Source organism: Idiotropiscis lumnitzeri, chromosome 11, assembly GCF_059441095.1.
Source record: "Idiotropiscis lumnitzeri isolate Australia: NSW breed Sydney's pygmy pipehorse chromosome 11, RoL_Ilum_1.0, whole genome shotgun sequence".
Lineage (NCBI taxonomy): Eukaryota > Metazoa > Chordata > Actinopteri > Syngnathiformes > Syngnathidae > Idiotropiscis > Idiotropiscis lumnitzeri.
The window spans coordinates 13,233,242-13,260,518 of record NC_142401.1 but is presented as its reverse complement, the minus strand read 5'-3'; the positions used below and the strand labels follow the sequence as shown (position 1 = coordinate 13,260,518).

Genomic DNA, 27,277 nt, shown 5'->3' with positions numbered 1-27,277 from the left:
AATCAGCATGTTCAGTAAATGCAATTAGTACAGAGGATCAGCTTCTAATCTTTAAAATATAATTTCTTATTCTACATGTTAATTATTTTACAGACGTGTTTTTTTATATATCCTGCAAAGACATGTGAGTTGCATTTCCCCAGTGGAAATTAATTCAGTCATAACACACGTACAGCTCGTTGACAAAAATGAGGACTAAAAAGGAGTACAATCAAATCCAAATTAGAATTTGAATAAAAAAAGAGGTTGCAGGATGTTCTTTCAATTAGCTTACCATTTATCTACCAGCCAAGGTTTCCCGAAAAGGGATTTTTACCAGCAGATGTGCTAATAAAATGAGCAGCTGCCGCAAAAAAAAAACAACTTGCGTTTTACTCCCTTTACATGCTAACAAGACCAGTGGTGACGTCGTTAGTTAGCAGCACAAAAACAAAAATGAGGCAATGTGAAAAGCTCCATGCCAGCAGGGTGGGTATTCACTGCTGATCAATAACAAAACTCTCCTGCCATTCACCCGCTGTCAATGTCCTCTGATTTATTGACTTAGAATCTCGCAAGCTTTGAGTCAAGCTAGTTCATAGTACTTCCCCGTCTCTGGATCAAAATAGCAGTTGAGGCAAGGATCGTAGAGCAGATTTAAATACTCGTCTTCCACCTCCTCTTCGTTTTCAGAGTCACCCCCTCCTGCGGTGAAGCAAGAACATCACTCGGCAAGTTTTTTAGATGCAATTCACATCGTAATGAATAAAAACAGCACGCTTAACAATATGGTCAAGATGCCCACTGTCTGCAACATTAGCTTGCGCAACGACGATATCCGAAACAGACGGCCAAATTTAACAATGCATTTATTATTGAGTTTGTCGCGGTGCACAAGTTGCAAGGCATCATACTGAGATGCTTCTACTGTATTATTTAGTCTCTCTCATGTAGCCAAATAGCATAAGTGTGTGTTGCCCAATAAAATGAATAAAACAGCACCTCAAATAGACACCTTGGTCTTATTCCTGCCGGGAAAACAAGAGCAGGCGGTGTACGACGACTGATAGCACAACGTATTACGATAGATGTGGCATCTGTAAAGCTGTCGCCAAACATTTTAACAATGACACAAATCTACCAGCGCTCAATAAACTGATGAAAAGTGCATCAGTGTGGCTCTTCTTTTCTTGATGTGAGTGCATGATGGTTAAAAAAAAAAAATCAAAAAATTTGATTTATCGCCTGGCACGAACAAAAAAACCCCAAAAAGCGGGGGAACATATAAGTGCAGTTGTACTCAAAGCCTCGGTGTTGAGTGTATAAATGTACGCTATATTTTCCAGGCACGTTTAGGTGATAAGAAGGCGTGTAGACTCTCCCAGGTGGAATAAAGCGAGAGTCATGTGGGGTGACCTTCAGACTCAGGTGGATTTAAAAGTTTTCTGCCATTTTCTCGCCCCTCATCAATCAAAGAGTTGAGACGCGCCGAGCGACGAGCACCTTACGAAGCCGTAAAGAGCCCCCACTGTAATCCTCACTACTTTAAAGCACACCAATTTGGCTGTTAAATTGACAGGCAGTTAAATGCTAAAAAGGTTATGGAAGGCTCCGGGTGGAACATTTTATCTTATCAGAAGTTGGGCGACGATAATGAAAACTAATTATGAGACACATTGTGTAAGAGGTTTAAAAAAACGATGTTGTAAACTGGAAAGGTTTCATCAATTAACCTTGTCGGTGTGTCTGGGGGGGCGGGTAAAGACCTGTAATGAGCCCCGTCTGTTTTGACCTACACAGGACAGAGAGCCGCACTCTCGCGGGGTTTTTACTCCTAATTACAGTTGTGTGTGCATTCCCATCATGCTTTGCTGCACTGTTTAGCGTCTTGAGTGTTTCCATTAGTTCAGTGCGCGCGCTTGCGCTAACGTGATGGGGTATGTATGATGTGTCGTCTCCCTGACCTCGACAGACATAAAGGAGTGACGGGTGCAGAACGAGCAACCTTAAGGTTTATTGTACCTCTGATTAGATCCTCACGATGGTTACTTGTGTTTTCTGACCTTCTCTTGCTGCTCGGAGGCAGAATGTTGGGGCTGAGCACATCCATCCAGTCCCTGGGAAAAAAAAAAACAAAGGAATACAGCCATGACAACACTCTTCATCGCACCGCAGTGTCCAGCAGATCCGAATTGCCTCTGTTAACAATGAAAGCCCCGTCATGGCGCAGCGTCCCAGGCCGAACCGGTGGTCGAGCGTCCTTGGGCCGCGAGCCGCTTAGCCTCGCCGCCGTCGCCCAACTATCATTTATTCCGTCCCGACTCGCACTGCGACTTTAAACTGACAATATTCTGACCCAGATAGCTCCTCTCAACCTTGCCCGTCGTCTACTGCGAGTTCTTTCTCCACGCGAGCGTACTCTCCCAGGTTTCAATTATACATAAGTCACTGCGCAGTGTTTCAACACAACGCGTCTCCAGAGGAAATGTGACTTGGCAGCGCGGCAGAGATTAATCTTTTGAAACACAATTCACATCAGTTGCATAATCACCCATTTACATCTTTTGCCTCTGGACAAAGCATCTCATAAAAGCACATCATAGCATCTTTAATGAGGAAACGATAACCTCTGTATGTTTTAATATTCATCTGGCTGCAGGCAAATCAAACATTCATCTCATCAGCAACAACACCGAGGTTGGGTGGTGCCACTCATTTTGATCTAAGGCTTGTTTCCATAAACTTAGAATAGGACTGGAAAAATGAGTACAACTTATTGACACCAGATCTTAACTTGCCGGCCTCAATATTCCAATACAAAAGCTGTAGCTGGAGATGATAATGCTCGGACTGACGTGGCATAAACACTATGTTTATTTCTTTACTTGTGTTTATGATGAATGCCTCGAAGAAAAGTGCCCGAAATTATTCTCATTCAGCCAGATAATTTCATTCTTCCAGCCAGAACATTCCAGTTGCAATCAATTCAATGCCTTGAGAATATACAAAGAAAATAACATCTCTCGCAATGCAATGTTATACACCACTGAGAACTACAGCTACAAAAACAAACATATTTCTGTCAATCAAATAGCACTGAGTTAATGTTTAATGCCCCTTTTTGGTTGGTGTGTGAGGAATATCTAATCATATTTCCCTATTACAGTCTGCTTGCATCGGGGCCAAGTATGATCTTCGACAGATCTAGCAAATGAATCTGCTCTTACATTTTTTTTCTTCATGGTAAATATAATTACCACCGCCTACAGGTCTGCAAGGCAACTGTATCACACACAATGATAATTTGGTGACATGTGCAGGAGCTTTGGTGACATATTAATATTCTCTTTTTAAAGGTAGAGTTTGCAGTAAAAAAACAAAAAAAAAGCGATTGTAATAGAGCGAATGTTATTATGTCTTAAACACAAGCAACAGTTATGTTTTAAAAAAAATAAAAAAAATAAATAAAAAAATAAATAGATGTGTTTTATCATCCTAGGGGAGTTAACAATTGTTACTTTGTCCCGAGCTGAAAGTTTGGCAAACCCTGTAATAGACTGGTTTTGTGTACCTAATGACGTGTCTAATGAGAATACATCTCTCCATGTGTGTAATTACGCTCCGAATATGTCCACGTCTAACTCAGCGGTGTCATTGGCCAATTCCGCGAGCAAAACTGAAAATTGGACTTCAAATTGTCCTGTGGGACTTGGCAGTCATTATTGACATTAAGCACTTCCCGAATCTCTCCAAGTGAAAAAAAACATCAAGGCCACTCTCTTTATCACCCTGGCAATTACTTTAAAAAAATCAGAAGAGGCATTTTCGGAGTGTATTTAAAAACAAAATCTCTGGCACCACTAAACACGGCAACAGGAGCGCTTCAACTGTCTGAAAAACTGTTCTCCTCAGAGAGGATGCCTTGCAGGACGCTCCAAAAACCCCGCGTGACGGATCTCAACAGTAGCACCGTGTCAGCATTCAACACCTAAAAAGAAGAGGAATGAAAACCAGCCATGGAAGCCTTTCATCAATATGTAAATCAAGGCCTGCTTCAAAGTAAAAGAGAAACAACAAGCTTGAGACTGGAAGGTGTTTGAGGTACTTGTCAATAGCAAATATTCAATACGGCGAGGAGAATCCCACAGCCCCAGTGGGTATTGAAACAAACCAGGGACAAATAAGCAAGGAAACATACTGAGAAAACTATTTACAGCTGTAAGCCTATACATCATTGCACTGCTTTTCATCAAGAAATCAAAAGTATTCCTGTGAAGGAGGTTGCATTTGTCCATGATGCAATCCTTTTGTGTTCTTTTGTAACATGCTTCGCGCTCGTGTGCCATGAGATGCGGCCCGATAGGACGAGGGACAAAAGCATTACGCGGGCTCCTCCATCCATTCTTGAGCTAATGCGTAATCCGCTACCAGTGTTAACCCGTAACGTGTGGAATGAATGGTAACTTTGAGCGCATTGCTGGATGGACTTTGTCGAAAATCAATATTTTAGTCTCCTCTTCCCCAAGAGGTACTTCAATCTAATGATGTTAATTATTGTTTCGGGAAGACGTCTCAAACGCACTTGAATTTTAATGAAGGTTACAGTCAGCGCCATTCGATTCCATTCTGCCTTCACAATTAAGGATGGACATATTGATTGATTAGTTAGTGTTTAGTGGATTTGATTGTTGATTAATCGCATTTTTAAGCACTCGGGGGAAAAAACGGAATGAAACCAGCATGTGATGCTATTCCAACAACTGCAATTTGTGGCCTGAGGAAGATCATAATCTCACAAACCGGCTGGCCTCTAAGGCTCTGCTACATTTTCTGGGTATCAGACTCTTCATGGGGCACTGGCTCGGAAACAGAAGCTCTGAACAAACAGAGAGAGCTTCTCCCATTCCGTGATTGCTTCAGTATACTACATTGGTGCCTTGAGATAGGAGTTTAATTCGTTGTGTGACTTGCTTGTAACTAAAATCACTCATATCCGAAATCATCTTTCCTAATGGAAATGAATGGAAATGCCATCAATCCATTCCGGCTCTCCAAAAAACAAATGTCACATAATTGTGTAAGTAATACATTTATTAATATTTGGCTACGTGTCAGGTGTGCAGCACCTGCGTGTGACGCGGTAGCGTTAAGTCCGTCCTCAACGCCGTTTGGCTAAGTCGGACCAATTGGGCGGGCGTGAAATACGGATGAGGTCACAGCCAGACTAAAGCATTGATGGTTGCCCGCCTCTGCAAACTACTGCTTGTTTGTGAAGTGAGTTGAGTTGATGAGCAAACATTCATCGCTGCTATCTTGAATTTTTGTAAGTTATGGAAGTTTAGAGTAAAAAAAAAAAAAAAAAAAAATTGTCCGAATGACGGTCCGCGACTCGAAAAACTCCCAAGTTTAAGGTAACAAGGTGTTTTCTATCATAAATTCATATAAAAACATTTTAATTCATTTTGTTGTCGTGAATCACATGCCCACTCCATATTTTCAACCCGCTGTTTTTTCCGTTCCATCCAAAATAAATTCTATTCTTCATGGAATTGGGTTTGCCGCAAGTGTACATTAGATAACCTTCTGTCCTCCAGCTTTAAACTGTGCAAATCTAAACAAGGTGGAATGTTTCTAGTAGCTGGCCTTCAATTTCTAGCCTTATATAGTAAGAGCAATCCTCAAACTTTTGGATTTTCTCGAACTCTGACTAGCAGAGTGTGATTTCGATCATTATTTAAATGGAATTATAGCTGCCAGCGATCTGGTCTGACAGGCTCGAAAAAGAAAATGGAAGGAAAATAATGTGCACTTGTGAAAAAAAAAGACAAACATCAGTTAAGGGAGAAGAAAACACACACAAAAGGCATTTATTTGCCCTCATCTGTGAGGGAGATGAGGCCGCCGTCTGCATCTGACAGCTGACATTTAGCCTTAATTCCGCAGTCGGTTATCATGTGTTTCATTTCATTGTTTCATGTGGATGCAATGAAACACAAAGAGAGACCCCATCAAGGCGGGGAAATCGATTTATCTGCATGAATAGTAATTTTCTCTGCAATATAGTTCCGCAAGTAGATGAGGATTTTATAAATTCAGAAACAAAAGCTAGACTTTTTTTTGTTATTCAAGTGCAGTTGTTGCACAAGTGGGCTGATAGATGGTGTCAAATTTTAAGATATGTTTTTTAAGAAAGAAAATATATTTCTTGCTTACCTGGGATTTGAGCATTGGAGCGGGTTCATTTCCTTCTCATAGTGGTGACCCTGATTTGCTGGCTGGATTGGAAAGAAAATCAATTTAAAATTTCACCCAAAATTGTGCTTAAATTCTGCTAATGAACAAAATAAGTAAAAACGTACAGTTGTGGCAATGTTGCGACAAGAACCAAAAAATTTCTCCATCAACCACAAAAAGATTCCCACGCTACTATATTCATGTCCTGCTTTCAAACGGACGCAATGCAATCTTTGTGTGCGAGATTACATCCTGTATCGAAGATGAGACAAATGGAGAAGCTCAACAAGGGTGCGAAATTTTGATGTGGGATGGTAAGAAAAAAAAAAAAAAAACTAACAAAATAAATAAATTCTATTCCAGTATCAGACATCCTCATCCCCTACAAGAAACAATAACACATTACCTTCTTCATTTTGGCCAAGGAAAGGATCATACCATTACCCCGGGAGGCTATTTAACTCTTGTGGCTGTGTAAAGGCTTTTTATATTGCACAACTGTGATGTAAAAGCAGTCATACTGAGGTCGGAGTCCTCACAACGCTTGAGTCTATTTAAGTTATCAGCGTGCTCTGGTAGCTTATTTAACTGCGTGTGCTCTGTGGAAAACAGTACTATGTGGAATTGCGCCGATGAAGACGAGTGCCCTGTAAAAGGGGATGCATGTGGACAATTATTTGAGGGAGATAGGATGCGGGTAATCTGACATGCCAGATGGTTTGTTTCGAAGAGCTACCTTGAGAAGGCCATTTTGGAAAAGGGCAGATGCTTAAAAAAAACAAAAAACAAAAACATTGCAGTGGACAAGACGAGTTAGTAGAAGAATTAGAACGCAAAAAAGACCTCGATTGGCCAGTTCTGGAGGAATAAAGCTTGGTGCGGGAAGGTAAGAGCATTATTTTGCCAGTGATAATCACAATACAGCTGCAGGACAATTATCTAATAAAGATATGTATTATTCTTAGTTATCATTTTTGCATGTGTAATATTTTGTCCAAGCAGTACTTGGACTGACATAGAGTGATAAACATTTGATATTATTATATTCATGTTGTACCACGAGAAAAAAAATAAATAAATGTGCCGTCTCCAAAACTCCATGTTGGTCCGGTCATTTTTGAATTGCCATCTGCTTCCACATCTTGGGGAAAAAAATAAATAAATCCATTCATTCTATCAGTGAGTTCCACATGGTGGAGTAGCATATTGTTTCCCGCTCTTGTCTTATGAAGTGCCATGAGCTCAGCCTTGTGGATGGAAGCCAAGTCTGCATCTGAAATTGGACCTTGAGCATTTGCTCTCGCCTGCCAGCGTTCCAAATGAAAACATTCCTATTGGCAGCCATATTTACTTAAGGCGTGACACATACGTGTATATTGTCTTTACTGAGTTATGGAACGGCACGCTTCACTGTTGTCTGGAGCACGGTGATCCCTAATTGGTGTCCCGGGGCGGCTGAATCCAACAACATGGCAGTCCAAGTCATATCTGGTTCGCATGGGAGTCGGCCTCAAATACATTTAATGGTGGCATCCCGAAACAGGGTCCATCCCGGTGTTACTAATGCTGTGCAATATGCTCCACCTGGATCTCAAGTACGATCAAGATACCTGCAGTATGTAGCGAAACGGTAACGGGCTCATAAAATTAGCATCTATAATGACCACATTCACTGGGGATCATACAGCGGAGCCATTTGGGGCTAGACGAGGCTGCACGCTTCCTTCCTAAGTGCAATGTGCTTATGCTAATGGACAATAGATCCAAATGACCTTCAACAGCGTCTATACCATCTTTGAATTCTAAAAAGACCATAGGGGATCATTTCAAATGACCTAAATCATTTCTAGTCGCGCGGCAAAATGGTGGCTATTGTGCCAGTGTATCTTTTAAAGCAGTAAGAGCCCAATTAATGCGTTTTCCATCTCCATAATCTTTTGTAATGCAGGGAACACACCAGAAAAAGAGGTGTGTTAGTACTTCGCCGTGCCGTGGATGAGGAGCTTGAAATGGAAATGAGCAAGCGTGCGGGTCAGCCACGGTCAGCGAAATTATTCCAGATGGCAGCTAGAGGGTCAGTGTAGTCGTCATTACCGATGGTAAGCGCACATGTGCGCAATGCTTACCGGGATTAACGTAGCTGAGTAGAATCTTGTACAAACCGTGGAGATGTGCGTCCAGGTAGACGTGTCCTCGCTGCTCAGGCTCATGCTGACGTTACACTGGTGGATCTGAGATGCACTGAGGCCCGGGGCTTTGTATTCGTCTTCCTCCTGCTGCCTTTTTAGACTCGCAAGCATCTGGAGCTCAACATCATCCCCCCCGCGTGATTGGAGACTGCTGGCTGGGTTTAAGTGCCAATCACCGGAATCACCAGGCTGGATTGCGTTGTCTTCTTCCTTTGAAATAATTCCCCAAAAACAAATCACTTATGCAGACTGACTCAGTCCAAATGAAACGGCTTTGCATTGTGTCAACCTAATTCGGCAAAGCCCTCCAATGTTGTATGGATCTCTCACAACAGCAGAATACAAATACTCAAATATCAAAGGCAAATGTTTTCTTTTCATAAGGCCATCTATCCATTTGGGGGGAGTAGCGCAAAATGAGCTCGGCTTGGCGAGTCGGTGAATTAATTCTCATAAATAATGAACCCAGGTCCGGGGAGAAAGAAATTCAAACACGTCATATTTCTATGACAACCTTTCAGTCAAAGGCGTCACTGCATGCTGCCTGTCAGGAGCTGCCACAAATCAGCAGTCGCGACGAGGGATGCGAGGATGTGTCGCAACACTGTTGTGTAAACTCAGGAAGAAAACACATCTCCCTTCAGGCCTCGCCATCACTCGAGCTGACGATGCTGATATCTTGGACTCCTGCCTCAAGCTCGTGATCACACCATATCGTCGGATCCCTTTTCTTCATGACTTTACAATCCTCAAAATAAAATCAACACATTACACTACCCTCATTGCTTCACAAGCCTTCGACTGCTTTGTCTTTCCATAACCACTCTCCTCAGCGTAAGCCCAAATAATGTGGCAATATAAATTCACAGGATCAGGCTAAACTGGCGACGGGGAAAAAAAAAAAAAAGACGGGGATACATTGTTGTTTGGTGGTTTATAGCATCATATCAGCTAACCCTGTGAACATCCTGTTTGGAATGGAATGTAAAATATTGAAATACTTATAGCGTTGGTTTTACTATCAAGCCGTTTATTTTTTATCTGCACGGTGAGTTCGATTTATGCTCGGCAATGGAACACAATTTCCAGCGCTACAAATCAAAGTTTGTCGGGAATAAAATCTAAAAACACTTGTAAATCTGCAACATATTGTTTTCTCTGCATCGCCATCCTCGTGTCAACGTGTGTCTTTGTCAGTCACATTTAAACGCTTCGGATGAGCTTTGATCCTTCGGGCCGACCTTACCTTGAGCGGGTCATCCATGGAGACTTCTTGAAGAAGACTCCTTGACAGCGATACGCTGTTGCTCCAATCCACAGCCTGGTGTCCTCCGTCTGTTTCACCCGACGCACACCTTTCCTCCTGTCCGATACCAAAGGCTGATTGACAGTGTCCGGAAGCCATCCGATGGTTTTCAGCTGGCTTGCTGTGTGAAGTCTGCAGGTGCATTTTACTGGCAGCTGGACAAAGATCTTCTACTGATGTTGGCCCAGTGTTTTGATCCTCAGGCTGGGCTTCAAGTTCCAAATTTGGATCAAGACATTGGGAAATGTCAGAAGTGGCGTCTGCATTTGATGGTAGATGCGGGAATGTAGTAGGGCTTCTTTCCTGGAAGCAAAACAGGAATTAGTTCCATAAATTTCTGCTGTGTTCAATGTTACTGGTGAGCCGGAGCTGACTTCAGACACAACACGGGAGGGTTTTGTTCAAGTGAAGCAGATAATACATTTACGCTTTTAGATTGTGAGAACATTTCTTTCTCTGCGTAGCAAATGCACATCGACTGCTGTTGATTTTTATTTAACACAGCGGTGTAAAAGTAAATCGACTATACAGCTGTAGGCTGAGCCAAGGGGGGAAATGTTAACGGCTATTCAGACACAAATGTATCTGCCATAATACAACTTATAACAACACTGATGTCAAACGCAATCCATTACAGGATGTTGTGGACTACAGTTTGCGCCTGAGGTGAGACGCTTGTCATTAAGACTAAACACAACTGGATTCACAGTGTAGATACTTTTATTTGCAATGTTGACTTAGTGAGCAGCATTGCACTGATGTGCTACAATGTTTCCTTTTAACCATCACACGTACTTCTATGCTCATATTTTCTATTCCAGGGGCGGGCAAACTATGGCCCGAGGGCCAAATGTGGCCCGTTAGACGTTTTAATCCGGCCCGCCGAATTTAATGTATAAACCTTGTTCATGTTTTATTTTCTAAATACTGTGGTTTTTCAAAGACATATATATTGTTGAAATGCAACCCACCATTTTTTTTTTTTTGGAATGTGGTAAGGCAACCGGAGTACCTGTTGGAAACCCACGCAGGACATGCAAACACCACACAGGAAGGCCAGAGCCGGAATCGAACCCACGACCTCTGCACTGTAAGGCCATTGTGCTAACCTGTCGTCCACCATGCCGCCCTGCTCATCGTCAATTTTATTTGATTATAAACTGTCTTAATTTACTGTAATTACAACCCATCGACATACAGCTAAGTACAAATGCAGAACTGTTAAACTGTAGAAAACGGCATAGACTTAACGATCACGTTATAAAAACTTACAGTGTAATGAGAACCAACACAAGGACTGTCTCAAAAATTCTGCCTTAACAAGGAAAATGATTCCACCGTTTTAATTGACACTGTCAAAGTCGTATTAAATAAACTTTTTTTTTTTTTTTTTTTAGGCCTGATTAGTTTGCACTGCATTATACGTAAGAGCTGCGTCTTATGTTTTGATTTCGATATAACTGAATGAGGTAGGCAAAATAATGGCAACAGCTCTCTTGCACCGCCGCAAAAAAAAAAAAAAAGGACTATAATAAATATAAATATCGCAGTAACAACTTCTTTGAATGCGTCGAGCCAAATTGAGCATTATCATATTGTGGAAGCACAATTATTGATAAAGATCTTGTATTGGAGCTCATTAGATTGTGCAAGTGGACATAATCGTGTGGCAGGTGTGTGTGTGAGTAGATAGCACATAGTTAAGTGAAAAAGGCACAAGTGATTATTCTGAAAAAGTGCTGAGATCAGCGCTTGTGGATATGGAATTCCTCACATTGACTAATACATGAAGCATAATGGTGCCGTACTGTTGACAGGCGGGGCATTCCACCGAAACGTTAAGAATACACCGTAATAAGCAGCAGGTCCTCCTGACTAGTTTGTGCCAGTTTTGAGTGAAAAAGAGAATGGCAAGCAACGAATGCAGAGACGTGAAGTCGTTAAATGCAGTCGTTACTTCTCCTGAAACAAACACAAAGCTCGCTGAGCACGAAAAGGCTGTCTTGTCTCCATTTCTTCTCTCGGCTGGCTCCATTTGCGGCGAGCTTTATTCTGAGGTGAAAGGTTATAATAAGCCCTTTGAGGCTTAAGCTTATCAGCGCCATATGTTATTTGCTTTCTCCTTCTTTCGATCCTTCATCATTCCACTTCAAGTGCAAGCCAGTAAACAAATATTAATGAGCATTATTGTGGCCATATTGCTTTGCAGTCTGTTGTGATGTTGAAGGCGTATTAATATACGCTATTGTTCGACCGTGTTTCTTTCCCCTTCTTTTCCGCACTTGCATTTCAGTCAAATCGTATGCCATTTGATCCAGAACCACTGTAAATCTCTCTAGCTCACAAGCAAAAACTATCAGTGCTTTTAATATTTCTCTGTGTTTAAGAAATGCCTCAAAAGAATTGCAAGAACCTGATGCAACACCTTGAAAGATGAGTGAAGAAATGAGCAAGCTGTCAGAAATGAGTGAAAATCTGAATCCAGCCAATGTGTCAGATAAATCGGGTGTGCTTTCTCGACCATGTTGGCGTGTCAATAACAAGAAAGGCTCTTAGCATTGCGGTGATTAAGTGTTCCCAACATGTTTCATCACCATTTGTGATATAACGTAAATATAAATAAATAAATGAAAACCGATCTTGAATCGTGATTTAATTCAAATGTTTTACATAATTTACTGAAATAATTTAATGCAGAAAAAGCTCTAAAAGGGACAGTTGATTGACATTAATATTGACACTTATGTATTAAGTTTGTATGTAAAAATGACATCAGTACTAAAATGCCCTCCCGCCACCCCTCCAAAAGATTCTGCATTTTTTTTTTCGTTTTTTGTTTTTTTTTGGGGTGGGGGGTGGTCTGAGATTTACAACAAATTGGCAATAAGCTTGGCTCAATATTTTTTCTGGCTTCACTGTTTAGGTCACAGCAGGGAGGCAAGCGAAGTAATATTGCTTGAATTGTCAGTTCTGTTGTCTAAAACGGCGACCGATCGCCACCAAAATGCAAATGCACATTACTATTCTTGTCCACTTCAACTTATAACTACAACGAAAAGTGTACTGCACAATAGTTTGAATTCATTGACATCAAACGTGAGCTCATGTGATCACCTCCACAAAATGAAATACCGTGCCGATCGCTGCTCCACTTACACAAACTGAACAAGAGCATGAATGCGCACCCGAATCCCGACTGGTATATTTCATACATTTAGCTTAGCAAAGTTGTGTCATGTCTCAGGAGGCAGACAGCGGCTGGCATCAGGCAGCCTGCAGGCAAGCATGGATATTTTGTTTGTCATCTGTCCCTTTTGTGACTCCCACTGAGAGGTGGAGGCAGCGGAGGGGGGAGTGGCCATATTCCTCATGAAAAGTAGGCGTATTTCAAGTCGTCACTTATTTCCTAATTTCTCCAATATGAATGGATAAAAGACAAAATGATGACTAATTTCAGTTTCATGTTAAAAAAAAATATATATAAACTCAGCTAGTTGGTGAAAAATGGTCGATAATTCCTTTCATACATTAAATGCAAACGTATTAAAAAAGTTCAACTTAGTGATTTTTTTCATATTCCACTAGAAAGGGATTGGTAGGAAGCTATTGCTTGCCAAATAATAATAATAATAATACTGTTTGCTCATTCACGGACTATGAATGTATAGATCTTAATTACATTTATAGTAAAATGACCTTTTGCCCCTTTGTGCTATCTAAAGTGTGGCAGTTGTTGTCCAACAGTAGGAACGCGCTAATTATTCAAAAGTGTCATTCCTGATATAATCTAGAACTGTGTATTAATGAACTGAAAAGAGTTTATATCACAATTACCAACAAGTTTCTCTGCACTTTGTATTACTTTAAAAAGGTGCACACATTTTCCTTCATCTGAATTTTATGAAATAGTTCAGGTGTATCTAATATTGTGGCCACTGCATGAATATAGTTTTCGTTTTAGAAAGTGAATATGAGATGCCAATAAACAAAGTTTTGATGCTTTATAGTATTGTCTCTATCAAAAGATATCCTTGAGCTTGGCACAGTTAAGGATTCACAGACATGCACTATTTGACTTGATTAGAAAACACAAAAACACAAGAGAGTGGCTCCAAGTGAGTGCAGCCAAGGCTGGACCACCCAATTTGGTTTAGTGGCACCAAACTAAATGTACACCTTCATAAATACTATTTTCCTTCAAGATTTCTTTTCAAAATGAAGAATGAGAACCCAAATGTCTTGCAATATTTACAAATGAGACCTACTTGCATCAAGTAGTTGGGCTAATGCTGCTAACTGCCAAACAAACCGTTCCAAACAAGCCTTTCTTCTTCATCCCAACACGCAATGGCTTTTGCCATAACGCTGAAATGTGTCGTTTGAAAGTTGCAAATAAACATGATGCTATGTGCGCAGGCAACATGGAGGGAAGTTAAACATTGTTCATTTGCTTTTAAACCCCACAATGTAATGACTATAAGCCGGTTGGAAAGCATTTCCCATTAAATTGGAATTACAAGACTTAATATAGAGTTTTGAATAAGTAAAAGCAATTAGCATTTCTTTTGAAGGCAGCAGGCTTTTAACTCAACGCGGTTTAATTTCCCTGCTCAGCATAAAGAAAATTACTCAATAAATTTTGGAACCATTAATACATTATCTGATTATAATAACCCCATTGACATTTTAAGTGAAATGTACTGTGTGAAACGGCGCTCTGAGAGGTAATGTGCATTTGACATTGACACCAAACTGTGTGCGCACTGTGGGAGACGTCATTTCACATTGAAATTTTAGGGGGAACTACAAAGAGGAAGAATTTGGAGTTCAAACCCAAATTTTCTGGAAAACTATGCCTCGCAAGTCAAACATAACTTCTAATCTTCATCGTGGGCGGTGTTGTGCGAGAATTTAGTTGTTGCAACTACGCAAGTATACTTGTAATGATAATTTTAGAACTATCGCATAAAGACAGTAGAGCCTTGAGATATGAGTTTAATCCATTCTGAGGATGCTTGTAACTCGGAACACTTATCACCACTCTCCTTTTGAAATCAATGGAAATTAGAGCTGTACGATTTAGAATAATAATCCACAGTAATTGCGTTTTTTTTCTCCCCTCTACTCAAATTCCAATTTTCTACAGACATTTGCAGTCTACATTCACTCGCAGCAAAAAATATTGACAAACAAACTTTCAATAAACAATTTGGAGTGTTCAGGGAATCCTGACTTGTAATGTTTCTGCAATGTGGGAAGCATCTGGAAAACGTGCAGAATACTCACACAAACAAGCACAAGAAGAAATTGCAAACGCCACATGAGAGTGTTAAGATTTGAACCCTGAACCCCTCAAATGTGAAGCACACATGCTAACCATTAGTTCACCATCGTACACCAGTTCCTTTATATTAAATTAAATATTTTTCTGACTTCAAGAAGTCCTCAATTTACAAACAAGTTCCGTTTCAACGCTGGCGCCGTTCAGACTGTTATAAAAAAAAAAATGATAAAGCTCGGTCGCATACGGGCAAAAAAAAAAAAAATCTGATCTGGATCGCATTTTCCTGCAGTTTGAAACTAAAATGTTGACGAGGCACGGCCGTCGTAAAGTCGAAACGTTACAGGTCGAGTATGCCGTAATCTGAGGACTTCCTGTATAAGGCGTAAATGTTATCAAAATCGTACCTCAAATATGCGTGAATGGAAATAGACCCATCAATTGATATTGTGCCTAATAATATGGTCCAAGAACTATGGTATCTTTAAAATTGGAATCAGGAAATCAACCAGCAACATGGAAGGGAAAGTGTTTGACTTTGGACGTTCCTTTACACATGGTTACACGACAAAAATAAAAACGCCACGCTCCGAACCGTGCCGCTCAAGGCAGCTGGTCATTTGTGTCAAAGCAATAGTGAGCAATGTATCTAACTGAAGCGGGTGCCTTTGTCCACCCCCCCCAACCCCCCAGAATGAGCGTACCTCATCACTTTCACTGCCAATGAAATCATCTTGGGGCTGGGCCTCGCTGCGTGTCCCATTTGGGCTTTGAACCTGATCGCCTCTCATCTCCATCTTGCGCTCACCCTGGCCTTGGCCTCTTTTGGGTGAGTGGGGCGGGGATGCGAAAGTGAACACCTCCTCCCGCAGAGCGAGCCGCAGCTCGGGCTCCTCGTCATTACTCTCCCAGCAGCTCCGGACCTGCGGGTCAGGAGAGGAAGCGGGCCGGGTCGAGCCTGGGAGAGGCTCTGCCGGTGTTCGAGGGGGCGATATGGAACTTGTGCCTGGTGAATTTAAACTGCATTCATCTAGGATAAAAGATTATTAGACAAGGGAGAAAAGATGGGAATACTCAAATCTAACACACGAAAAAAAAAAAAAATTCAAAGAGGGCATATTAATTTTATAAGACTCCCAGGGTCTAGAATAGAGAATTCAATCTATTAGAACACATAGTCTTCACTCCGCTAGATCGACGGTGAAAAATGGGAGTGTATTATTTAATTAAGTCCAACCTTAAGAAAAAGCTGCAAGCATTCATGTGTGCACATGAGAGACGCTGAGCGCTCAAACTCCACAGCGGGCCTGAGCTCAAACATGGGGGCACCTCTCGATATGAATGAGCAAGCACGTTTCAACCTCTCGTCAGTATAATCGCTTCCTCTAATTGCCCACTGTGTGGCAATCCCTGGACCCGGGAGATGTCACTCTGACTTTTATTTAACGTGCCACATTACCATTAATGAACTAACTACTGTGAGCACGGCTGGCCAAAGGAACTTGCAGCTCCGGAGGAACATCTATAGACTCGGAATTGTGCTTTCCTTAGACCTAGCGTATAGGAATAATGAAAGATGCTGCTGCCCAGCTGAATGGCCCAAGAAATAAATTAATTGAGGGCTACAATAATAGTTAATGCTTTACATCATATTAAAAACTCCAGAGTGAAATGAATAATGTGAAGAGAATAATCATTTTCTGGCATTAAACGTTTATGAACTCCATTTATGCATTTTCTATAGCGCTTGCTCCCGGGTCAGGTGGGTTGAGAGACGGGGTTCCTATTCGCAAAAAAAAAAAATATTCATTCAAATACTAATCTATGGACATTTTAGAGTCCTCAAAGGACCTAAATAAACAAAAAAAAATGTTCCAGAACTTACTCAGTCTGTGCTACACTAGTTGTTATTAACTCATTCACTGCCATCGTTCATAAATTTTGGCTTCTATATCCGTCAATGGCAGTGAATGAGTTCATAGTTGAACCAAGAAAAAGTACAATTGCCTTTTCCTAATGCGCATCACATTCTGTTGTGTGACGGTGTTTGAATCAGAAGCTATCCGATAAGCATTTTTACTTTGGAGAATCACATTAGTGAGAACGCGTGCCTCGCCCCGTTCGCGCAACGACCTTCCCGATGCACTTGTTTCTGTTGCGTGCATGACGGAAGACTAGGAATAGCTCGCCTGAAAAATCCGCAGCAAAGGGCCTCGACGTGGGTGATGCAAAATTTAAAAAGGTGGAACAAAAGCAGTGATGTATGCAACCTAGAATGAGGCTCATTAAAATTCCGGCAACATTTTGAAGCAAAGTGAAATTTGAAAAGAATAACAGCAGCCTGGATTCAATGCTACGCTGCTGACAGCTCAACATGTCTTTTGAATAATTAGAGGGAAAGTAGTCATTATTCTGCCCGAAAGTGCCATCATGCTGCTTCAACATTCCCGGCAGATGTAGGCCTCACCTGCTTTTAGGACCTCTGTCGTTTCTTTTGGGGTCAAAGGTTCTTGTCTGCTCTCGAGTCCACTTGATGGAGGGCTGTATTTCTCTCTGGTCTCATTTCTCCTGCTCTGGCCAACATGAGCAAGCTCTTCAGTGGCAGAATAAAGCACAATTTTAAAGCACAAGTGGTTTTGTCCTTTTATACATGCATTGTAGCCTTTTCTGTGTACCCAGCAGTGCTTGGAAACTCTCTGGCGCTGCACTTTGGACTCGTAACTTTTTCCTCTCAGATGCTTGCTTGTTGAGCACTTTGCCTCTTGGAGGATGTTGCTGCAAGCTGGAGGGTGCTCCTATGTACAATAAATGCCAGTAGACCGTGAAATAAACCATTCACGAAGAAATCACAGCACAGCAACAACACGGGGTCTTGTATTAATTCGCAGCCAACGCTTTATTGGTGTTTTACGGACTCTACTTGTTTTGAGCTTTCTTCTAAGATGACAATCAATGGGGCTAATGCAGAAGACACACTTGCACAATGTAATGACAGTCAATATGACTTGATAATTACTTATTTGATAACCTTGGTATGGTTTCTTTTTAAAAAACGACCCTATAAAGCATCATTACAAGAAAGCAGAATAGTGGGTTAATTCAAAATAATATTCTTCGGTAATTGAAGGGATATTATGTGATGTCCATCGAGCCATGATCCATCCATATTAGGGCTGAATGTTTTTTGGGGAAAAAAAAAAAGCATTGCGATTTTTCTGACAGATATTGTGATTATGATTGAATTTGCCCATTGTCTTCGCAATGTACAGTAAGTGACATTTACAAACGTGACAGAAAATGGCGTTTAAAAACAATAAAAGCCATTGCTGTAATAATGCAAGGACACTAAAGAGGTTTTGTGAGGTTTTCTCAAGTTTATAAAAACTACTTGCCGTCAAGTATAATTTTGCACATAGGTAAATACTTTTTTTTTTATACCCCAAAATGTTTGAAATTGCGTGCTATAATGTACCTACATGTTTAGAAATATCAGATAATATGTCAATAAAATCATTGTCCCTAAGTGAAGCTAATTTGATTAAAACATAATTTTGAGACCTTCAGCACTCTGTGGTGCAAATATTATTGATGAGATGATCATTCAATATATGTTTGACATTGAACCTCTTCGTAATGATGACATCAGCCGTTTACGTGTTCCGGTCTGAGGGCGTCTGCTAGATTGCTATTGTAGCCGTCGTCTTATTTTCTGTCTGGATACGTATTGATTGAAATACAACATTTCATTTCATTTCAGTTCATAGCTGCTGGCTCTCTGCCCTAACGCGGTTCTAGCCAGACTTTTTGTTGTTTCTTATTTTGGGTCTTTCCTGACTTTAGCGCTTAGCACGCTCAGTAAATCCTCGTTCACCTCGTTTAAAACGCAAGTCTGTAGTGCTGCGTCACAAGATAGCTTGGCGCCTAACATTCAAACAGTGACGAAATAAATTGCTTCCGGGACTACGGGCGACAGTTGTGACGCTATTTTTTTTCTCAATAAATAATTTAGTTAGTGTGACCTTTGATGATCTCAGAACAGCATTGTCTGACATCGCGATTTTGGTCCCAAAACCGAAAAATAAAAAAAATAAATCATTTAGTCCTAATCCTTATATAGAGTATTTTCTAGAGCCATGTGCCTTCATTGGGATTACGAGTCAACTGTAGTCCATCCTGCTAAAATTTGTTCACTCTGGACCCGAATCGCACAGCACATGAAGATAAAGAACCATCCACACTCACTTCACAAGTACGGACAATTTGGAATCCTCAACTAAGCTAATGTTTTTTTTTGTGTTTTTTTTTTTTTTTTGCTGGTGTATATGGAGAAAATACTTGCAGAGTGGAAATATGCAAACAATAAGATTCACTCCTACGTTGGAGTAAGATGGCATTGAAATATAATATTAAGAACTGTTCTTTGAAAACAGCATCTGTGGGACGAATATTAGAATCACGTCTTTGTACGCTGCAATGCAGTTCTACTCCAAGTTACAACCAGAATAACAAACACTTATTTTGAAAGGGGACATACAGTATTATGGAAAATTGACTTTTTTATGTTTGTATACAAATAGTTGGGTCTCTGGAGTGCCTCTCAACCCATCAAGTGTGAAATTAATGAACAGTCGCCGCCGAGCGAGGAGGAAGGAGAAGACGGCCAATAGTCCACAGGAGCACGGCAGCGAGTTTCAGCCCACTAGTTGTTATTCCAACGAAAGGCCGGCTTGCCATTGGCCCAGCAGTATGTCGAGTCCTGCCTCACCGCATGAGACAGACCTGCCCATTGATTGAGTTGATTTCACCAAGGCAGGAAATAAAACATACAAATATGTCGGCAACTATTAATCCTTGTGGTATTTTTACTAAAGCATGCCATTTCAAGACACTTTTTATAATGTAAAAAAAAAAATAAAAATGCACGCCTGACAGAGAAAACTGTCAAAACTGCATCATGAAATCAAATTTCTCATGGCAATTTATGTTTAGGTAAAGTGATGGATGTACAATCCAGTTTTGCACATCAAGGTGACATAATACAGTGTGATGTACACACCATATTACTGCCAAACCAGATCTCAAAACTAATCATTACCCCCTTGATGAAGGTGTGACGATTCTGCATCTCCAGTGTGCGCATTGCATTGCGGGTGTGTCGGATTTAAGTACGCCTGTATGACAAAGACAAAAAAAAATTACTCATACATGACACGATTCCTAAACGCGGAGCGCGTCATGATAAAGTTTGTGTTTTTACCATTTTTTCCTGACAGGGTTCCCCTTTTTCCATCCCATTTGCGGCCGGGCCGCCTTTTCTTCCAGCATGAGTTGCCGTCGCTACGGCTCTCGAGCCTGAGGCCGTGTGTGGAGCAGCCTGAGGCTTGCTTCTGTGAGAAGTGGCTGATCTGGCGGCAGGATGCTGGTCAGGTCCTTCACAGACAGCCACATTACTTATTGACGATTATTGATCTTCAACGATAGCAAGTGTGCTCAAGCTTAAAGTGGGGCTGCAAATAATAAGCACTTTATCTAATGCCAAACACGATGATGATTAATGATGATAACACTTGGAGTTGTACGATCAATCCGGTAAAGCTGTGAAAGGAATGGACAAGTTCTAAAAATGGGAAGGAAAAAGCTGCCGGCGGCAATTTTCCAGCCTTGTATCGTGTGGGATTCAGACTTGGCCTATTTGATTCTCGGAATAAAGAAGAGTTCAAGTGGACATCATATTGATAACGCGGGAGCATCGGCATCTACACAGGGATTCATTTACTTTGGCAGTATGTTCCAGTTTTCGAAGAACAGGTACAAACTTGTGTGATGTTTATGTAGCGATTTTGAAAAAAAAAAAGGCGCAGCGATACAAACAAGACACGCAGACTGCAAGAAGCCATGAAAGAACGTGGGCAGAATGAACTTACAGTGACTGACGCCTAAATCCTGGAGGTGTAAATAAAAACAATCTATGACCTTGAATCAAATGTATTTTGCGTAGCGCTGAGATGTTTGTGTTGTTTAATGCGCCTTCATACGTAACAGTTCTTGACAAGGCACTGAGGCAAGCAGGCTAAGCTGTCGCCGTTTAACTGGATGTCTTATTTAATAGCAATCCTTTTTAATTGTGACGAGGGAACGGTATGCGAATGATGCTAATCACGATAAGCTCGTTCTTGTAGGTGGTCGCTGCTGTCTTTTGCGGGCACCGACGCGACTGAAACGGCTGTCAGAACAAATAAATATATGCCGATAAAAGAGGCCACAGAGGCCGCAGGACTGGATTACTGGTGCATGTCTTTGTATATGAGGAGGAAATAAAGTACAAGTGACTCAGTGCAAATGGAAGTACAAATGATGCGCCCATTTAACTGGAGGAAAACAAAGTGCACTCGATCTGGAAACACTTCTCTATATGCATCCTACATACAAGTACTGTAATTACGCACTTCAAGCAAAAACAAAAAACATTTTGTGAAAACATAAAAGCATCTTTGGGTGCCCTAAACAAAGCATTAGCAGTGTATTTTTTTTATTATTATAAAAATTATTTGAAAAAAAAGTCTTTCAAATGATGGATTGATTCTCGAATAATTGGAGTTCAACCATTAGTAAGGTGACTCCAAATGACCAAGCCCAGTGGTCGTCAACCACACAGATGAAAGAAAAAAAAAACACGCAGTTCATCCGGTTTATTTATTATTTGAGACTGAAAACTTTCATTTTGTTACATCCATCTACGATGGACTCTTAACTCATTCACTACCAGTCGAGTAAAAAAAAAAAAGGGATCTTTGACATCTTTAGCCGTCATTGGCAGTAAATGAGTTAATGCATGTCAAGCTGCTAATTGTCTTCGCATTACGCTAATATTAAACCCGCAAGCTAGCAAAAGGAGTTCAAAACGTACGAAGCTCTCTGCATAGTATGCAGAGAGCGGCTCTTGATAAAGCGTTATGTTGCGTTATGTATGTTCATACAGTTCTGTAGTGCCTTATATTGGCACATTCCAGGTGGACGCTGCTAATATCGTTTGGTAAAAATGTGGCTTCACATTGATCCTAAGATCGCCAAACTAACCCATTTTTGTGTTTCCCGCTCATGCATGTTATCTTTGGTCTGTGGTGTCTGTTGCGTTACCATAGTGATCATATCGTGGTGCATAAAAATACACAGTGCATTTGCATTTGTTGTTGTTGCATTTTATTAGGCAGGCAAAGCCCCCATTCGGGGACCACTGACCTACCCTAATATTGTGGTCTTCAATACTGGCGGACCAGGACACCTCATGTCTATGTAATAGACACCATAGCCCAATGAGTTCAAATAGATGCCACACCTTCAATGAACACATTCATTTTATGCAGAGCACACATGTCATCTAGAAAGCTGAAGTGTATGGTGAAGCTTGAAGAGAAAATTTTTTTACTTGTGCAAAACCGTGTTATTTATAGAATTATAAACATGAATGCACCCATCCATTATCTGTACCGCTTCTCCTCACTAGGGTCGCGGGGGTTGCTGGAGCCTATCCCAGCTGTCTTCGGGCAGTAGGCGGGGGACACCCTGAACTGGTTACCAGCCAATCGCAGGGCACACAAAGACAAACAACCTTCTGCGCTCACACTAATATCATGGGCCAATTCAGAGTGTCCAATCAATCTGCCATACATGTTTTTGGAATGTGGGAGGAAACCGGAGCACCCGTAGGAAACCCACACATGCACAAGGCGAACATGCAAACTCCACACAGTAAGGCCGGAGCCAAAATTGAACCTACGACCTCTGCACTGTGAGGCCATCGTGCTAACCAGCCGCCCCAGACATTTATTTTTATGTAAAATAAATAAATAAATAAAATAACCTCCCCTTATACACGTCCGTTCCACTCTGTTCTCGGCTGATAGAATAAAGACATCCACCCACAATTAGAGAATAAGCACATCAGCAGCACTGCTAAACACTTTGAGGAAAGAACGCCGGATTATTAACTAAAGTAATCTTGAGCTGCAGTATCTTCAGATGGCTTCCGTAACAACCAGTCTGGCCCTGTTTGACGTCCCTCCATCCTAATTGAGGCTTGTTTGAGGATGAAGTGCCACTTCTTTCTTTCCCCTCTGATACGTACGTCATTAGAAGTGGTGTGACTAGTTGGTAGGGCAAGTTCCCATGCCAACAACCCTGACAATCTGGCATTTTAGTTTTACAAGTCTCACAGCTAAGTTATTCCCGCACATTTATGCATCGTTTAACTTTGTATTGATTTCATTAGGTTTGAACGGATCAGTCGACTTGAGGAGGATGTAAAACTGCTAATCATGTGTTTTGGCATCTCATCTTCCAATCTGCCAATTTGCAGAAGACGTCCGCCTTATATTTTCTTTACCGATTCATTCCGAATCAGACCATTAGAGCTTACCACAGTCGGCGTTCGCATGAGCTGTCCTCAAATTGGCCTTCTGCAAGACTGCCATGTTCAGAAGCTGACACTCATGGCAAACGTTGGGTGGAAACTGGCAGTTGCGAGGGATTTGATCCATAACACTGGCCCCACTCAGAAACATATCTAGATTCAAACAGGACGATGCCAAAATGAATCCATGGGCATGACACAATCTAGCACAAAACTCTCTTCTGAAATAATAGATCTAAAAGTCCAACAAAACTTGAGTTCACACCATCATTGTGCATGAAGCGGTCCGTGTTAAATATACTGTGTCAGTACAGTGTACAGTAGATGACAATATTGCTCTGCAAACACCTTCCTGTTCTCTCTCAAGTGTCAGGCGTCCTCAAAAGCTGACCAATTTAATTTTAAAGTCCCTGTGAAGTGAAACCATACATTTGTTTCTAAATACATTTGACATAATTGAAAATAAAGGCTGAAAACACGTAAAAAGACTCAAGCCATGAAGTACCAAATTGTGGGAACATAGCGGTATGAGCTAAAGGGGGTCCTCCACTATATGACAACTTGGACTGCCTAAGTGACATTTTGAAAGCAGTCAATTTATATCACCACCAAATGTAAATTGGCATTTGTGCTTGTTTTATAATTACAGTCCACAGTGACTTCTCAATTTTGAAGGTGATCCCCTTAATGTGATTTTTCATAATGCAACCAACCATCGTTTTCATAGTGATTTGTAATCACCGCTAACGTCAGTTGTGGTCTAGAATTGACAATTAGCAATTGAGCAGGGTGTTTTCTCCTCACTTTCAGTGGACACTCCCAAAGCATTTGAGAGCGGACACAATGGCTTGACGTTTTGTTTTTCAAGCTCCGTTTTATATATTTAGCGTTTTTTTTCCCAATTTGGTGGAATTGTGAACAAGACTCCTCTGTGTGGTGTGTCAAGTTTAGAAGACATTTATATTTGCCTATAAAGATCTTTAATGTAGTTTTATTATATTGTTTTATGCATGTAAGTGTTTCATATTGATTAAAAAATGACCGGTATATTTAATGATGGTGACTTTTTGCGACGAGAACAAATCATATCACTTTATCAATATCAATTATAATAACTTAATACGTCACCCAACCCCAGCGAAGAATGTGTGTTCGACTTTGGATTTTACAGAGTGGCGACCACCGATAGGAAGTTAGGATGAACAGCGTGTAGCTTAATCAATAATGACATTGATCGTGAATGTGAAATTATTATTATTTACCATCATTTGTCAGCACACTTGGCTCCGTTTTCACGGTGAAGATTCTCCGCACTTTACAGCTGGCAAACAGGGTGATGCCATCCAGGGACAAAAATCCGGCAGCCTTGAACAACTCTCCGGTGAAGGACACAAGGTCAACAAACAACGTGGTCCACTGAGACAAGAGCCAGAGGATTTCATATGGTAAGGGACACACAGCTCACCTAAGAATAATGACAGCATGTCTGGGATGAGTCAGGTACTCACAATATTGCGTTTCACTCCTGCCAGAGGTAGTTTTGCATGCCAGAGAGTGGCGGACAACTCTTTATGCACGGTCGATAAGTAAAGGCGGCGTTTCAGGTGGCCGACATCAGTTATTCTGTGGCACAGGCACAAGAGGGAATTTGTGAATTACCAGACAGCGTTGCAATATACGATGCCGTGACCGAAGAGGCAGTTGTTAGTGCTGTGAAATCAGTGCCGAACATATACAAACATGCATATGTGCAGGCATGCACGCAAACGCGCACAGATAGACATAAAGGAGAAAGAACAAGATTTCACCTGAGACTAAAAATAGAATGCTTGCGAAATATCAAAATAAGCAAGCTGTATTCATGCAGTACTTCATGTATTCCGATGTTGCTTTGCTAGAACAAAACAAACAACAAACCCAATATGCTATTATTGGTTAGAACGCCTCATGTTTTCCTACAGCAAACAGCTTGTGGAAGCAAAACTTGACTCGGAGTTCTATGCTAGAAAAAGAAATACTCTCTTTGATATAAACTGAACTTCAGTGCAATGAACAGTTTTGGCTATGAGATTATTGATCACATATTTTTGGGCAGGGGTATTTTTCTATTTTTGACAATTTTACACAAGATTATTGAAAATTACTGAAAATTTGTTCAAGTTAAATCCTGGTGTAAGAAAGTAATATTTGTCAAGAATGTTGCGTAAATATTTAACACAGAAAAAATGGCAAACTTACACAAGCTCCATAGAAAAGTCTTTGCCTTGAGGAATATTCACTTGGATGGCCAAGAATCTTTGGAGAAGTCCCACTAAAGAAATGAAATAAAGAACAGATTATGTTAGCAGTATGAAATTGAAGATGATGACAAATGTATTACGTGGAACCTCCAAAGTCAAACGCAATCCATTCTGGGGGAATTGGAGACTTCCGAATTTTCTCAGCATACAAGTTTGAGGAATGTGATACGCACACAAGCACAGAGAGAAAATGCAAATGGCACAAAGGACCAGAGCAGAGACTCGAATTGTGAACTTCAGAATTGTGAGGCAGATGCGCAAATCACTAGTTTACTATTCTGCCCTGACTATTCTTCATGAAATAAAATACTTAACCCAGGTCAGCAGAGTAATCTGGTGTTTTATAGGTATTGTTGCGAATATCATGTGCCAGTGCACAATTTGTGTGTATGTAGATTATATTTAATCGATTGTAGTTCCATGAGTGTACTGAGCAGCCAGATCTTGCCCTTTGTCACACTAATTCTGATTAAATCATTACACCTCCTCTACACATCCTCTTTGGTTTCCTTCTATACTGGCATCACAAAAAATATAAACTCTAATAAAAATAAACACAAATAAAAAGGGCAACAATTCAGTGAGGTGATTTTGGATTATACTTGCATGGTCTCGCTTGGTGATTGTTCGCAAACCACATTTTTCTGGGTTTTTTTCCAGCAGAAAATGTATATGTAACTCCAAACAGTATTCTCTACTTTCCAGACGCATGTTGTTATTGTCTACTTACATGACATTTTCCCGTTCTCTGGCATTTGCATCTTCACAGTCTTGCTGCTACCCTCCAGACAGTAAACAAATCCTTTGACTTCTTTGTTGTACTCCTGCAAAGAGATGTAAGGTGAGTTCACGGATCACGGAAAGTATTTTTTTTTATAGTCAATGACATCTTAAATTGACATACAGCGCTCTATCCTTTTAGCATGTTCATGTTTTTAGTCCCCCGCAGTCAATCATTTAATAACAATGTGTTACGTTCCGGTAATGCATCTCCAATACTGAATTCAAGGACAACTTTAGTGTATGTTTGCCAGTTACATTAGAATCACACTTGGCTAAACCAATTGCACCCGATAAGAAAATATGCTCTCTCACTTTCCGGATGGCAGACTGGCCTCCACAAAGTTTCCATTTGGCCACGGGATCTTTCCCTTGTCCACTGAACACCTCCACTCCGGCTCCACCCTGAAAAACAGACAAATTGTGTCCACTATTTAGCTATTGTTTTTTTTTGTTTTTGTTTTTTTTAGGTAGGCAGAACTCCGATAAGACATCTCTCAAACAGACGACGTTTACCTGATAATTGTGCTTAAACATGTCTCCCTCCTGGCAACTGAGTGGACAGAAAGATAGCTGGTCAATTCTCTTTACATCTATCAACTTCACATTAGTAAAGAACAAGCAAATAAACATCAGTAGATAGATGCGCGGTATGCGTTGCCATGGTTACCACAAACAACTGGCGCAGCAAGCCGAATAATTAAAAAAAAAAGAGAGAAACGCACCAATGACCAATAACCAATGAACAACCTCTCCTTACCGCCAATCAGAGATGTTGTTACAGGTGAGTTTGCACCA

At 40.9% G+C, this 27,277-nt stretch overlaps 1 protein-coding gene across 2 annotated transcripts; it reads right to left on the bottom strand.

The window, feature by feature from the left end:
- Nucleotides 1–27,135, bottom strand: cfap20dc (CFAP20 domain containing). Of its 2 annotated transcripts, none has more exons than XM_088309430.1 (17): nucleotides 26,996–27,135; nucleotides 26,795–26,884; nucleotides 26,430–26,523; nucleotides 25,638–25,710; nucleotides 24,908–25,022; nucleotides 24,662–24,815; nucleotides 23,406–23,552; nucleotides 20,247–20,419; nucleotides 20,085–20,160; nucleotides 17,665–17,784; nucleotides 17,457–17,582; nucleotides 15,694–16,019; nucleotides 9,649–10,011; nucleotides 8,340–8,612; nucleotides 6,193–6,254; nucleotides 2,002–2,096; nucleotides 1–684 (listed from the first exon to the last, which is right to left on the bottom strand). In XM_088309430.1, exons 1-17 carry the CDS (start codon nucleotides 27,110–27,112, stop codon nucleotides 566–568), a joined length of 2,523 nt encoding a protein of 840 aa, XP_088165556.1. In that variant the 5' UTR covers nucleotides 27,113–27,135; the 3' UTR covers nucleotides 1–565. The 2 variants fall into 2 exon arrangements, with proteins under 2 accessions (XP_088165556.1, XP_088165557.1); XM_088309431.1 differs by having other exon boundaries at nucleotides 8,376–8,612.
- Nucleotides 27,136–27,277: the final 142 nt, after the last annotated feature.